General features: G+C 40.7%; 1 protein-coding gene across 1 annotated transcript; it reads left to right on the forward strand.

The window, feature by feature from the left end:
- Positions 1-58: 58 nt before the first annotated feature.
- Positions 59-10,680, forward strand: LOC113040504 (low affinity immunoglobulin gamma Fc region receptor III-like). The gene is made up of 6 exons (XM_026198829.1): positions 59-78; positions 113-276; positions 1,172-1,453; positions 8,513-8,755; positions 8,840-8,895; positions 10,630-10,680. The coding sequence occupies exons 1-6, from the start codon at positions 59-61 to the stop codon at positions 10,678-10,680; spliced, it is 816 nt and encodes a 271-aa protein (XP_026054614.1).
- Positions 10,681-15,754: the final 5,074 nt, after the last annotated feature.

The following is a 15,754-nucleotide window of genomic DNA, read 5'->3' on the forward strand; positions in this document are numbered from 1 at the left end:
AATCAATCTGAATACTCTGATTATATTAACAAAGGTAATTTATAAGACTTGTGTAAAAATGTCTGCTCATTTCTTGAGGTAACTGCAGTTTTTCACTTTATACAGTCTACAGCAATGGTTATCATCTGCTCTCAGATAGCAGAAGAGGAGCTGGAGGAAACTACACTGTCAGTTCTGCTGCTCTAAAACACACAGGATTTTATGTGTGCACAGCAGAGAGAGGAAAACCAGCCTATTCCACACAGTACAGCAACACACAGTTAATATGGGTCACTGGTGAGTTCAAACTGAACCACAGAATGAGTGACACTCTGGTAATTTGATATTGATCTTTTTGTGTGTCTTGAAATGTTATCCTGCCATGGTGTAAATGGAGAAAGATGCTTCTTCTCTCAGGTGTAGTTACTGCATCTACTAGCAGGGTCTAAATAAACCAAACTAAACAAAAAAAAAGCAGCTTTAGCAGCACACATGTAAAACGTTTAATTCTGATGGTGGAAAACTGTCATGAAAAACTAAAATATAACTACTTTGGCTCAAAAGTGTTACTTACATAAATTTACTTAATGGAAAATAATCAAATAGGTGTAATAAAAAATATATATAATCTGACCTATTTATTAAATAGTGCTTTATGAAATTATTTTCATGAAATTAATTTTTAATATTTGTATGATTGACCACACATTGATTCTAGGAGGCACTTTACCAACAACACAGGACTCTCGATGTGCATATCAACACATTTTACAGAATGAACCATATAAACTCTTTATCAATAACTGTACAGTTTGATTAATTTCTCTCTTCTTATTATATTTTAGCAAATTAATATACAGCAAACTCTGTTAACTATAAACACTACTAGGTTCACACTGTACAGACAAATAAGAACTGATCCTTGAGTTGGGTCTAGTTTATTTCAGGGTTTTTTCTCCAATATTAACATCTTATGGAGGTTTTTTTTTTGGTTTGCTGCTGATGGCATAATGACAAATATATTAAGGTGTAATTTTGTTAATGAAGTTTTAAATATAAATTTTCTGATACTATGACTTGATACTATATTTTCTAAACAGCTGCTTTGAAACAATTAAAGTTGTTTAAAGTTTTTTTATCAATAAACTGTCTTGCCTTGATTTCTGAATTGTATCTGTGATTGTCTTCTCAGGTGTTTCTCCTCCAGTCTCTCTGATGGTCAGTCCCAGCAGAACTCAACACTTCACATCTGTCTCTCTCTCTCTGAGCTGTGAGGACAAGAGTAACTCTACTGGATGGGCAGTGAGAAGATACACAGACAGTTGGTGGCTGAAATATTGTTCATCATTACACAGAGGATCACAAACAGGATCTACTTGTACAATCAGAGACACCTTCACAGAGGACACTGGAGTGTACTGGTGTGAGTCTGAATCTGGAGAGAAAAGTCATCCTGTTAATATCACTGTACACTGTGAGTATGTGTTTCTGTATTTATTTATTTCACAAAGCCCTCATGTTTTGGATTTAAATACTGTAGCTGGATGGTGATCTTAATTCAATCATCCACAAAAACGTATTCCTAAATGACAATTGTTTGTATTGCTGTCCTGTATTTTATGATTATAATATATTTGTAAGGTGTTCCTGAGTGTTCTGAAAGGCACCTTTAAATAAAATACATTATTATTATTTTTATTATTATTGTTGTTGTTGATTTTCACGGATTTGCCAGGTCCTCCTGCACTCACAACCAAATATCCCATATCACAATCACATGACTTCTTATTTGCAGCACTTGTCACTCGTCATCACGCACTCACTATAAAAGACAGCCACAAACACAAAGACACTGTCCGATCTCGTCTATGTTACCTTGAGGACATGTGTGGACTAAACCTGACTCTCTCTTGCCTCTTGGAGGATTCTCTCGTCGTCATCAAGTGGATACATTGGAAAACCAACTCCCTTTCTACATCTGCTGGCTCTGGAGTTGTCTGTGTGCCTGAGGCTTTTCCCTGGACTGCCATTCATCTCTCATTTGCCAGATATTCCCATACTTTCAATAAACTGTCCTAGTTTCGAATTAACATCTGTCTCCATTGTCTTCTGTGTGTGACAGAAGACCGGACCAAAAACTATGTCTCAACCGGATTTGGACCAATTCCAGAACCTGGTAGACATGCTACGCCAAGAGCTAATACAGACACAACATGCCACCATCACTGCTACAAGTTGGGTTACCGTAACCACAGTCCCTATGGCCAACCCAACTCCGTTTTCTGGTGAAGCAGCTGAGTGTAAGGGTTTCCTACTTCAGTGTGAATTGAATTTTGAAATGCATCTAATTATCCCACAAAACGAAGGAAAATTGTCCTTTTTAATTTCATTACTTACTGGGAAGGCGCTCCACTGGGCCGTTTCCATTTGGCATCAGAATGGTCCTTATTTTCACTCATATCGAGGGTACCCCTGCTGCTTCTCCATTCTTCTTTGTGGCAAAAAAGGATGGAGGACTTTGACTCTGCATTGACTACAGAGGGTTAAACACCATCACCAAAAAGTTTCGCTATCCTCTTCCCCTCATCCCAGCAGCACTAGAACAGCTCCATGGAGCTAACATATTTCAAAGTTAGATTTACGCAGTGCCTATAATCTAATCAGAATACGTGATTGTGACGAGTGTAAGATGGCTTTGGTGAACCCTACTGGCCACTGGGAATATTTAGTGATTCCATATGGCCTTGTCAATGCACAGTCAATGTTCCAAGACCATACCATATTTCGTGACCTGTTAAAACGCTTTGTAATTATCTACATTGATGACATTCTTATTTATTCCTGTTGCTCATACCCAGCATGTGAAGGAAGTATTGGAACAGCTACGTCAACACACCCTCTTTATCACAGCTGAGAAATGTGAGTTCCATAAATCCATGATTAAATTCCTTGGCTATGATGTGTCCAATTGCGGAGTGAGTATGGATGAGGGGAAGGTCGACAGCATTAAGAACTGGCCGAAACCAACTACAGTGAAAGATCTTTAAAAATTGCTAGGGTTTGCCAACTTTTACCGCAGATTCATCAAGAACTTCAATGTTATTGTCACCCCACTGATGTCTGCATTAAAGGGTAAGCCCAAACATTTGAACTGGAGTGACGAAGCGGATACGGCATTTAATATGCTGAAGATAGCTTTCTGCAAGGCACCTGTTCTAACTCATCCTGATCCTAACAAGTCTTTCATTGTCAAAGTCGATGCCTCCTCTACAGGTGTCGGAGCTGTCCTTTCCCAGCAGCACGGGAACCCGTCCCATCTTCTTCCTTGTGCTTACTACTCCTACAAGTTCAACCCGGCAGAGAAGAATTACGATATCGGAAATCGTGAGCTGTTAGCAATCAAACTGGCTCTCTTGCTTGAGGGTGTACGTTATCCATTTGCGGTACTGACCAATCATAAGAACCTGCAGTATCTACACAAGGCAAAGAGGCTAAACCCCCGACAAGCCAGGTGGGCCCTCTTATTCACCCATTTTAATTTTACCATATTGTATTGCCTGGGTTTTAAGATCTGTAAGGCAGATGCCCTGTATAGACTGTTTTCCTCCAAGGATGACAACTCACCTCCCAAAGCCATCCTGTCCAAAAAGGTGTTCGTCTGTCCCATAGAGTGTGGTGATGAGACATCCTCCCTGACACGCCGAATGCTCTGCCGGGTTGTACAGATGGTCTCAAGTATGTGTCACGATCGCGATCCAGAAAACACAGGGAGAAACAGATCCAAGTGCAAGTCTTTATTGGGGTAATCCAAATCGTAATCCAGTCCAGGCAGGGGTCAAAACCAAAGTAGCAATACAAACATAAACAGACACAAAACAATCGGGCATTAAAGCTAGAATTCTATTTTTTTTAAGCATAAGTGACCTTTAATTTGGAGCAAGATAAACTGGAGTGACTTTGTGTCAGACATGTGTCAATAATCTCACATCTGATTGGTTCACCTTCAGTCTGAGATCTTGAATCCAGAACATAGCCCCCCCCCGGAGCAGGTTGGCCGTGCAGCGTAAGATACCATGGCAACGAACACCGATTAAAGCTGAGCTACTTTCATAGTACCTAAAACCCAGGGTTGGCGGAAACTAAGCTGAAACATAGCTGGCTAGCCACTTAATCCAGCTTCATGGTACAGGCCCCAGGGGCCCGTTCTTCATACATCTCTTATTACATCCGAGATCAAATGACACATCCAAGAAGATGATATAATCGTGCTAATCATGATCCGGCTAATTGGGTTCTTCGCACACACATGTTGTGTAAGATTAATATTGCTGAATTGACTTATCTGAGATAATTGTGCGTTCATGTGTTGGCTTAAAAGGGCATATGTATCGATACTCAAAACCATGATCAGCAGTGCAGTGATTGGCTGGTCATATAATTTAAAATGACACCCGACAAAAAACTTGACAAATTTCTGGACTTTTATAAGGAAACAGCCAAGCAAACAAAACTACATAAATGTTATAATAGATATATGAAACAGATAATATATATGTTAGTGTGTATATATGATAGTATATATGTTTTTATTTTATAAGAATTTTTTTCATGATTCCCAATTATTTAGATTCACAATTTATAATAGTTGTGCAGTCTTTACATATTTATTTCAATGTAGAAATTATCTATTCATTTCATTTTATATTTGGATAGATTTGTTACGTGTCAGCATTAATGAAAGTTTCTTAGGGTCAATCCAATGTTATCTGAATCTCCTGCACTCCATCAAGCCACTCTTATAATAGCAGTCATCACTCAAAATAATGCACGACTCTATTATCTGTATAGCATGTGTGTAAGACTCTAATACAATTATGAAGTAATAATTTTATGACAAATAAATATTTCAGTGAGTAAAACTGGCTGTGTCTATAGTAGGCTGTTATGGACTACACAGCATTTTTATATAATTTGTAAATACTTTTTTTAATGATTATTATTTTAAATTATTGTTCCTGGATCAGAGCGATACTCTTGTAATAAAGTAGCGGTGGTAGCAAACATATTTTGAGTATCAGTTCTGGTTGAAAAGAAGTGATCTAATCCTGTTTACATGAAATAAGCCTGCTCCCCAAAGTTGCGCATAGGCGAGGAGAGACTCTAGTAGTTCAGCAGAGATGTGGAGAGGTTCTGGTAGTTCAGCAGAGATGTGGGGAGGCTCTGGTAATCCCATGGTGTATAGACTGGATTCCAGAAGATCAATGTTGACTTGACCCTGCTCATGAAGATCATTGGTGACTTGCATTTGTTCATGAAGATCAATGGTAACTTGCCTTTGTCCATGAAGATAGTCGGTGACTTGACCTTGCCCATGAAGAACACTGGTGCCTTTGTCCATGAATTCTGGAAGGTCATCGGTGACAAGCCCTGACTCTGGAAGGTCAACGGTGACTAGCCCTGACTCTGGAAGGTCAGCGGTGACTAACCCTGACTCTGGAGGGTCCACGAGCACCTGGCTTGACTCTGGAGAGTCAACGGGAACCTGACTCGACTCTGGAGGGTCAACGGGAACCTGACTCAACTCTGGAGGGTCAACGGGAACCTGACTCGACTCTGGAGGGTCCACTGGAACCTGACTCGACTCTGGAGGGTCAATGGGAACCTGACTCGACTCTGGAGGGTCCACGGGAACCTGACTCGACTCCAGAACGTCAACAAGGACCTGACTCGATTCCGGAAAGTCAACGGGGACCTGACTTGACTCTGGAAAGCCCACTGTAGCTGCCATCCTCTGCAGTGGCTCTGGGCTGGCGGCCACCTTGTGCAGTTGCACTGGGTTGGTGGCCATCTTCTACTGTGGCGCTGGCTCAGCAGACGTGACGTGAACAGTCTCTGGATCAGCAGACGTGACGTGAACAGTCTCCGGATCAGCAGACGTGACGTGAACACTCCTGGGAATATCTAGGATTTTGGACAGCATAGAGAAATAATCCAAAAATGTTTCAGCGGCCATCTTGGGCAATGGCGCTGGTCTGGCGGCCATCTTGCATCGTAGTGCTGGGCTGGTGACCACTTTGTGCTGTGGCGCTGTGCTGGCATCCATCTTGCCTGGTGGCCATCCTGGGCAGTGGTGCTGGGCCGGCGGCCATTCGCCGCAGTGGCTCTGGGCTGACGGCCATCTTGTGCTGTGGCGCTGGGCTGGCGGCAATCATGGGCAGTGGTGCTGACTCGGCAGACGTGCGCTTCCTCTCCCTTCTTCGTCCGCATGACGTCCGGTGAGATGTTGGCTCCGATCTGTCCCACACGAGCCCCGGGTCGAAAGGGGGCCATGGTGGAGAGCGATGCTGAACCTCCTCTCGACCACTCACTCCTCTGCGACCTCCCCTGGTCTGACGAAACACGACCAGGCGGGTTCCCTCAAACTGACTCTTTCTCTTCCGCTCGGTGGCTGGGGAAGAAACATCAAAAGACATACTGCTGAATCTGTGTGTGACAGAGTCCTTCTGTCACAATCGCGATCCAGAAAACACAGGGAGAGAGAGATCCAAGTGCAAGTAAGTCTTTATTGAGGTAATCCAAATCGTAATCCAGTCCAGGCAGGGGTCAAAACCAAAGTAGCAATACAAACATAAACAGACACAAAACAATTGGGCAAGAACAGGGCTAGAAGTGGCGTGATAATTTACAAGGACTCCGTGACACATACTAAAACAGACGGTATAAATACACAGGGAAATGACAATGCTAATGGGGAATTGGCTGAGTGCAATGATTAATGACCAGTGACAGCTGAGTGCAATGATTAGACAGAGATCGTGGGGAAAGAGGACATCTAGTGGTTACCCAGGGAACACAAACCAGACACTGTGACAGTATGTACCCTTGCAACATCGGACACCGCTAATAACCAAAGCTCATGTCTCTCCAGGTACCGGTCATCCCGGCATCCATCAAACCCTCTCACTGCTAAAACATCACTTCTGGTGCCCCAACATGGCAGAGGACATCAGAAGGTTCGTGGGGGTTGGGGGGGGGGGTGTAAGTACTGTGCGGTGGTGAAAACTTCTAAACATCTGGAAAACTTTGTCCTCTTCCTAACCCCCATCGTACTTGGTCACATCTCGGAGTGGACTTCGCCATGGACTCGATATGACACATCGTGGTGGTGGACCGATTTTCGAAGATGCTGAGACTGAGACCCGTTAAGGGGTCGCCAACTGCCATGGAAAGTGCTGAACTTTTTTATTCCAAAATGTTTTCAGATATTTCGGCATCCCTGAGGACATTGTATCAGATAGAGGCCCACAGTTCATCTGTTGAGTGTGGAAATCATTCTTTAAACTTCTTGATGTGACCATAATTCTCTCCTCAGGCTATCACCCCCAGACCAATGGCCAGACAGAGAGTGAGATCCAGGAAGTGGGTCGCTTCCTCCGAACCTTCTGCCAAAGCCACCAGGACTCTTGGAGCCAGTTCCTGCCATGGGCTGAGTAAGCACAGAACCACCAGCCTCACCCCCCTTTCATTACATCCGTTCAGCACTGGTTCTGAGAGAGCGAGAGGGTCTGAGACTAAACACACCATCATCTCCAGCAGCTGTTTGTCACCATGAGCGGCAGGTGGGCGCCAGACGTGCACTGACACCTAACTTCAAAGTTGGGGACAAGGTCTGGCTATTGACACAGAACATCCGTCTTCGCCTGCCCTGCCGGAAGCTGAGTTCCAAGTTCATTGGACCGTTTGTCATCGCCAAGGATGTCAATCCGGTAGCCTTTAAGCTCCATCTTCCTCCACACTACCGGATTCACCCTGCATTTCATGTTTCACAACTCAAGCCATATCACTCACCTGTCACTTCAGTTTCTCCCACAGGACCTGGTAAAGAAGCCCCTCTCTCGACGAGGAAGCCACCATCTACACCGTCCGGCAGCTCCTGGACTCAAGGCATCAGTTTGGACGGTTGGAGTACCTGGTAGACTGGGAGGATTTCGGTGACATCCTCGATCCAGAGCTCCTGCGGAACTTTTATCTTGCCCACCCTGGTAAACCCAAACCCAGACCCAGATTCTGTCCTCCTCGATGTCAGAGATCTCAGCGGTTCTCAGTAGTGGACCCTCGGGGGTAGTGGTACTGTCACAGATGTACCAGGTCTTCCTGCAGTCACAACCAATTATCCCAGATCACAAACACCTGACTTCTAATTTGTCCGGTCTCGTCTATGTTACCTTGAGTACATGTGCTGACTAAACCTGATTCTCTGTTGCCTCTCTTGGAAGATTCTCTCGTCATCGTCAAGTGGGTACTTTGGAAAACCAACTCCCTTTCTACATCTGGTGGCTATGGAGTGTGTCTGTGTGTCTGTGGCTTTTCCCTGGACTGCCATTCATCTCTCATTTGCCAGATATTCCCATACTTTCAAAAACTGTCCTAGTTTCGAACTAACATCTGTCTCCGTTGTCTTCTGTGTGTGACATTGATATAGTCTGACTATAATCTTACTATTCATCAGTTGATGTTTGCTCTGTTTCTGTAGCTGGTGTGATTCTGGAGAGTCCTGTTCATCCTGTGACTGAAGGAGAAACTCTGACTCTACGCTGTTTAGATCAAAATACAACCTCACCAAACCTCAGAGCTGAATTCTATAAAGATGGGTCACTCATCCAGAGTCAAACTACAGATATGATCATCTCTACTGTCTCAAGGTCACACCAAGGTTTCTACTCCTGCAAACTCCCAGAGAAAGGAGAGTCACCCAAGAGCTGGATCTCAATCACAGGTGAGAGTCAATCAAACTGTGAGTTCATTTATTTCTTCGTTCAGATATGGTGCCTGATAAATTGCTTGTGTGTCTCTTCTTCAGTGTCTCATTCAGGATCTCAGATCTCTGTCCTCCACACACTCACTTCTGTACTGGCAGTTTGTCCATATCTGCTTGTGACAGTCGTGCTGATTTTCAAACGCTGCAGGATGAGAGGTTAATATCTGTCTGATTTATTACATTATAATCATTATATCCAGTTAAGCACTAAATTGGTCATTAGAAAGCCAACCTGCTGATATACTATTTAAGCTTATATCTATCTATCTTTACAAATATTATACAAAAAACTATTATAAAATAGTTGTACTATAAGTTAATAGTTTTTTACAAATTATTCTGGCTTGACGGTAAATAAACCACAACATTAACAATGATATTATAACATTTATCAAAAACATTTGTGTGAAAGAATGTTAGCATGTGTATGAATGACACAGTGTAAACAGAACAACCACTTAACTTTTAGTTTTTACAGATTATACACTTTGTTTCATAGTCCATGATTACAAATCAGAATCTCTGCCAATTTTTATGATCTCTTTAAGATTACTGATGTAGTTATGAAGAAGCCCCATCACCACAGCATGTGATATCTTCTACATCATCCAGGGCAGTGTCCTCCTTTAAAACCACTGTTGCATCAGTTTAGGGGAATGGACATTCTCCTCTTTGACCAGCATTCATAGAAAAAAAAAGAGAAAAACGTAAATTCAAATCTATCCATTTTCAGGTAGAGGTGTATTCACAACGTAATGAGAGGTAAATAGTTTGTTTTATAATTTCAACACTTTGTGTGGTTGTTTAATGTCTCTGTCACAACACTCTAGAATGCTATCATGGCAGCACTAGTGTGAGGGCATGGAATATTGTTTAAATAAATATATTGCTTTCAGAAAGCTGCTTCTTTATTGAAACATTAAAACAACATGACATTCACATACCTCACAAATTTTCATGTGCGTGGAGGGCTGGTCTTTAAAGTGTTAGTTCACAAAACTAAAGAAAATGGTCATAATTTATTCTCTCCCATGTTGTTCCAAACCCATACAAACTCTAATTTGCTCATTTTTGAAACACAAATAAATATATATTATATATATTATTATTATTGTGATTCTCTTCTGAGCAGACATGTTCACTTTGATTTAAGATTTATTTATATATAAATATGGGCATGGATTACTTCTACAATTCTACAATCTGCTGCATGTCGGGTGGTTCTTCGCCTCCACATCATGCATTCAAATCATTTGATGCACAGCTAGCCATTGATTATCCCTTACTTATGTTTATTTGTATATATTTTTTTCTTATATTTAAGTGTATAAATTACACTTTATTTACTCCGTTTTATTCTGTGAAACCTTACCTTATGGAATAACCTGCATAAAAGCAATAAACCCCATGACGCCATGGTTTACAGTGAATTTATAACAGCTAATGTGTGTTTTTAGGCACGGTGCGAAGCGGAGCTTGGGGCTTATTGCTTTAATCTGGTTATCATTAATACTGTGCAGCTTGTCATGCTTTGGGTTTGTAAGGTGCTCACTAAAGTTGCTTTGAAACAGCATCAATTGTGAAAATTGCTGTAATACAAATCAGTTAAACTGAATCTGTCTTACTTCTACGGTTTATCTTTTACTCTACAATAAATTTATTTCGTCACTGACAAAAGACATGATTTGTTTGGTCTTTTCTAGTCAAATTTGTTTAAACATAGTTAAAGGATGATGGTAGGTAGTTCATAAAACCAATAAACATATAGAGAGAAAAAACATACATAGCTGTTCAATTAAATGCTTGATTGTTTTGTTTTGTTTATTTAACAGTTGGATCTGTTGGAGAACAAGAAACTGCAATCTGATCTTAATCTGTCATGATGGTGAGAAAACTCCAGCTTCATCCTGGAATCTTTCAGTATCTCAGTTCAGAATATTCAATATTCAATGAGAAAATGTGTATCAAAAAATATTTTTCAAAGCTTGATTTTCAGGAATTAATTGGAATGAAAAAATAAAAAGCCACCAGCCTTTTAGGCTTATATATGTTACTTTATTTATTTACTTTGGAATAGCTAAGAAATTAAATAAGGTACATTTTGATATTGACTTTAAAAATAGACATGGATGTAAATATGTATAAAGCGTCATTTGATCTGGTTGGGATGATTATTGATGATTTTAGCTGGATGGTGAAGTTGTGCTGTACAGACCCCTTAAAAGTTTGTAAACATTGCAACGTCTCCAGGTGGGCGGGGCTTAGCTGGCGGCAAAACGCAGACGCAATGTTGACAAGCGTAAGCTAGCAGGTTTTAGGAGGGATTTATTAAACATGGATGCAGAAGAAGGTTAGAACTGTCCGAATATGTACAGTCCCTGACTCCGCGGGACCGGGACAGCTTTTTTTTTTTTAATTAACTCTCGCAGATGGAAGAAGGCTACCTGACACGTATGCCATACATCCATATGAATTATTTTGGGTGGTTTGGGGAATTTTGTCAAGGATTATTTTCAAATTAACCTATTGCTGGGCTAACTATGATTAGCAATGTGTATTATTTTAAGAGACCATTCAAAGGATGGCACACACATCTATAGCTGTATGTTAGTTTAAACTAGCTAGTGCGCTGAAGGTTGGCGACTTTTCACCTTTCACAAACAGACTTTTCACTTTTCACAAACAGAAACTTGCTGATTTACTAGATAAAACCAACACACCAGTTCATATGCATAGATTATTTTACCTGATATGAAGTGTGCACTGCAAACACAAGCATTATTTATGATAATCTCTGTCCAGTCTGTACGTCGTATTGCATTCAACCACAATTGTCTTCTTGATTTCTGCGAAGGAATGTCTGCCGGGATCCGGTAAAACTTTAGTTTTGAAACAAAAGTGCTGTTCCTTCTATTCTAGCAGCCAAAAAACAACAAGAAGACATTTTAAAGTCAAAACATCAAACTTTTAGCGCACCTGCTATGAGTTCTGCCTTATGTTTTGCCTCCAGCTAGAGCGGTGACGTCACAGTGACATAGGCGATTAAGGGGTCTATTGTTGGAGAGACAGGAGAGACGAGAAGCTCTGTCTTCACTATTGAATTGTAGATGATGGGTTGTCATGCTGAAATGTCCATCAGGCAGTCAGATATTTGTGTTGATACTGTGGCATTAGCTGCTTGATGTTAAAAGTAGAGCTGTGTATCATTAGCATAACAACACACAGCCTATCACACACCGCTATCATAAAGCAGTTCTGTCCTAATGTAAGTCTCAGTATAGCAATGCTATTTAGCCTCTGTGATGTTTGTGTGCTTCACAAATTATAAGCACAATTTATAAACATATATATTCTTAATTTCTTAATAGAAGTCTTCTGACTTGTATCACTGCTTTGTAGCAGATGCTTTGTATGTATTTCTAATTTTGAACTGTTCATGTTTTCTTTAAATAAAATAAAATAAAATAAAATAAAGAAACAGTGACTTTTAAAAATTCTGGAGCTTTTTTCTCAAACATTCTTTCAGTGTCACAGTAAAAACAAATGTACCATGATCTCTTACTGCAGTCAATCAGGTTTTACTGTATTCAATTATTAAATATTTTGCACTTTGGAAATAAATGCTAATCTACAAAAAATATTAAAGTTAGTATGTAACTTTATTTATTTTATTGAATTATTTTTGTATCCACCGCCAATGAATTATTATTATTATTTTTTTTTTTTTTTTAACACATCCAGTGATTCTGACTGTGAAAATGCTGCATACTAGTGAACGGAACTGCGATTTATTTATTCTTTTCTTCAGGGCCGTGCACAGTGGCGGCCATGTTGATGGCCTCGCAAATGTAAACATACAGCAAGTCAATCGAGAAGAAGCAGAGTTGGGAGAAAGAAAAAAGATGTTAAAACCGCAAAAAGGTTTTTACAGGGATACACTAAATAGGGATGCCGGCATTATTAACGGTTTGGATCCATATGAAATTCCCAACAAAGAGTGGAGCAACGATTTGCTGCCGCTCTTTTGTATTACAGATATATTTGGCTACCTCGTTTGTTGATGTAGAACAGTTCTGAAGCTACAAGTCATTGGAGTCTCATGTGCAGTTCACAAATGTATGGGTTCAGGAGCTCCAGATCATAAAGCTGGCAAACAGTATACAGTAATCCGAATAAAGGTAAGCTGTGCTCCACCTAGCTGCTGGTTTAGTAACCGTTAGTGCTAACAAAATGTTGAAATTTTCCCGTATTTTGGATGAGTAACCTGGGGAATTTCTGGGAAAGCTATATAAATTAATATTCACATGTTATGGTCTCCGTACATTTGTACACCAGCGTTCATTGATGTAAAAGCATGTCCAGCCGACTCCCGATTTTCCTGTTGATTCTGTGTCACAATCCGCTCTAAACAGCTCAAAGCCCGGCAGATGGAGCGCGCTGTCCGGTATGGCATCATTCAGCCAGGTTTCCGTGAAACACAGAGCAGCAGAGTGTGAGAAATCCTTATTTGTCTGAGAGAGCAGGAGTTCGTCCGTTTTGTTGGGTAGAGAGCGGAGATTTGCCAGACGGATGCTAGGCAATGGCGTTCGAAATCCACGCTTCCTGAGTCTGATAAACGCTCCCTCACACTTTCCCCGTTTGCGCATCCTGAAATGTTTGATCAACACCGCTGCACCTCCGATAACAACGTTCAGTAAAACATCGGAATAATTTAAATCCGGTAAGAGATTTTGTGGCGTGTTCTGCAGAATGTTCAGCAGTTCATCCCTGGTGAAACTGATTGCAGGAATATAACTAAAGGACCAACAGGACAAACTAACAAAAACACAAAAAACCACTGCAGAGCATGTCACGGAGGCAGCCATCCTGTATCGGCGCCAGCAATGATCATAATTGAGTATATTTCACATTATAAACACTGGTCTTGATAATATATAACACATTGTACTTTATTAAAACCATATTATTAGTAGGCCTATCTATGGTTTTAACATAATATAAATGTTCTGAGTTGTTTATTAGTATATAATATAGATTAATGTGGTAAAATATTAAATGAAATGTCTAATTCTAATAGGGGAGAGTGGGGCAAGATTAACCTTTTTTTTTACTTATGTGGTTCTCAAAATAAAGGAAACTGATACAGAAACACAACGAAAGTATCTATCCAATCCAAATGAAAGTTTCCCTATGATGTTAAATGATCAGAATGTATGACAAATGGTTCTAAAAATATGGTTTCTTATATAAAAAAAAAGTGTTTCCAAAAGTGTTTTGGCTCAGTTTGCCCCAGGTTAGGTGTAAGGTGACCCGATTCGAGTCATTGGGTAAGATGCGCCATCTGTATGGTGGAATGAGTCATGCCTTATATATAAAAAAGCCAATTGTCAAAGGCATAGCATTGTGTTTTTTCCCCCACCTTATTTTAAATTACTGACTCACACTCTTGAAGCAAGTTGAAAATTACAAAACAACAGACGCACAGCACACTGACTGACTCTGATAACGGCCAGGTGTTCTCCGAGTCCGATCGACTCGGGTATTACACACAATGTTAAACAGACCCGGGACCCAAAGTAATAGATTGGGACCCAATCCGGACCCGGCTGACCATTTAAAATATAGCCCTGAAACCGTAAAGATCCTGGGTCGGGTCTCGGGTCCTCTGTGAAGACCTCTACTTGGGATTCATTAAAAAAATTATTTGTTTCAATGAATCAGAGTCAACTCTTTTTTTTTTAGAGACAATAACTTTATACAGGATATAACCGAGGTTTGCAGCAAAGCATTTATGAAGCCACAACACGCACAACCTTGAGGCGGATGGGCTACAACAGCAGAAGACCCCACCGGGTACCACTCATCTCCAATACAAATAGGAAAAAGAGGCTACAATTTTCACAAGCTCACCAAAATTGGACAGTTGAAGACTGGAAAAATGTTGCCTGGTCTGATGAGTCTCTGATGATTTCTGTTGAGACATTCAGATTGTAGAGTCAGAATTTGGTGTAAACAGAATGAGAACATGGATCCATCATGCCTTGTTACCACTGTGCCGGCTGGTGGTGGTGGTGTAATGGTGTGGGGGATGTTTTCTTGGCACACTTTAGGCCCCTTAGTGCCAATTAGGCATTGTTTACATGCCACGGCCTACCTGAGCATTGTTTCTGACCATGTCCGTCCCTTTATGACCACCATGTACCCATCCTCTGATGGCTACTTCCAGTAGGATAATTCACCATGTCACAAAGCTCGAATCATTTCAAATTGGTTTCTTGAACATGACAATGAGTTCTCTGTACTAAAATGGCCAGTTTGCCATTTTACAGCTCAAGTAATTTGTGAATTAATGCTTATTGGAGACACGAACCATTTCAAACGATTCAGTTCAATCTGGTGAACTGGTTCAAGAAAAACAGGTTAAATCGAATGATTCATTTGCGAACCGGACATCACTTTACTGCAGTGTTGTGAACGCACTCACAACAGACACGGAAGAGAAGACAATGCTGAATAAAGCCATAGTTTTTGCTAGTTTTGGACCAAAATATATTTTGATGCTTCAACAAATTCGAACTGACCCTCTGATGTCACATGGACTACTTTAAACTCATCTCAACAAATTAGAATATGGTGACATGCCAATCAGCTAATCAACTCAAACACCTGCAAAGGTTTCCTGGGCCTTCAAAATGGTCTATCAGTTTGGTTCAGTAGGCTACACAATGATGGGGAAGAAACATAATTTTCATATTGTAGAAACATAATTTTCTGTAAAGTTGCTTTGTAACGATTTGTTTTGTAAAAAGCGCTATACAAATAACCTTGAATTGAATTGAATTGAAGACTGCTGATCTGACAGTTGTCCAGAAGACAATCATTGACACCCTTCACAAGGAGAATAAGCACAAACATTCATTGCCAAAGAAGCTGGCTGATCACAGAGTGCTGTATCCA

Source organism: Carassius auratus, chromosome 22 (assembly GCF_003368295.1).
Source record: "Carassius auratus strain Wakin chromosome 22, ASM336829v1, whole genome shotgun sequence".
Taxonomy (NCBI): domain Eukaryota; kingdom Metazoa; phylum Chordata; class Actinopteri; order Cypriniformes; family Cyprinidae; genus Carassius; species Carassius auratus.

What these genes read in the sequence shown, in the direction of transcription:
- LOC113040504 (XM_026198829.1), top strand. Translation starts at nt 59, where the DNA reads ATGTCTGCTCATTTCTTGAG. An exon ending in ACAGTTAATATGGGTCACTG is followed by an intron (nt 277 to 1,171) that starts GTGAGTTCAAAC and finishes TTGTCTTCTCAG; the next exon opens with GTGTTTCTCCTCCAGTCTCT. An exon ending in GAGCTGGATCTCAATCACAG is followed by an intron (nt 8,756 to 8,839) that starts GTGAGAGTCAAT and finishes TCTCTTCTTCAG; the next exon opens with TGTCTCATTCAGGATCTCAG.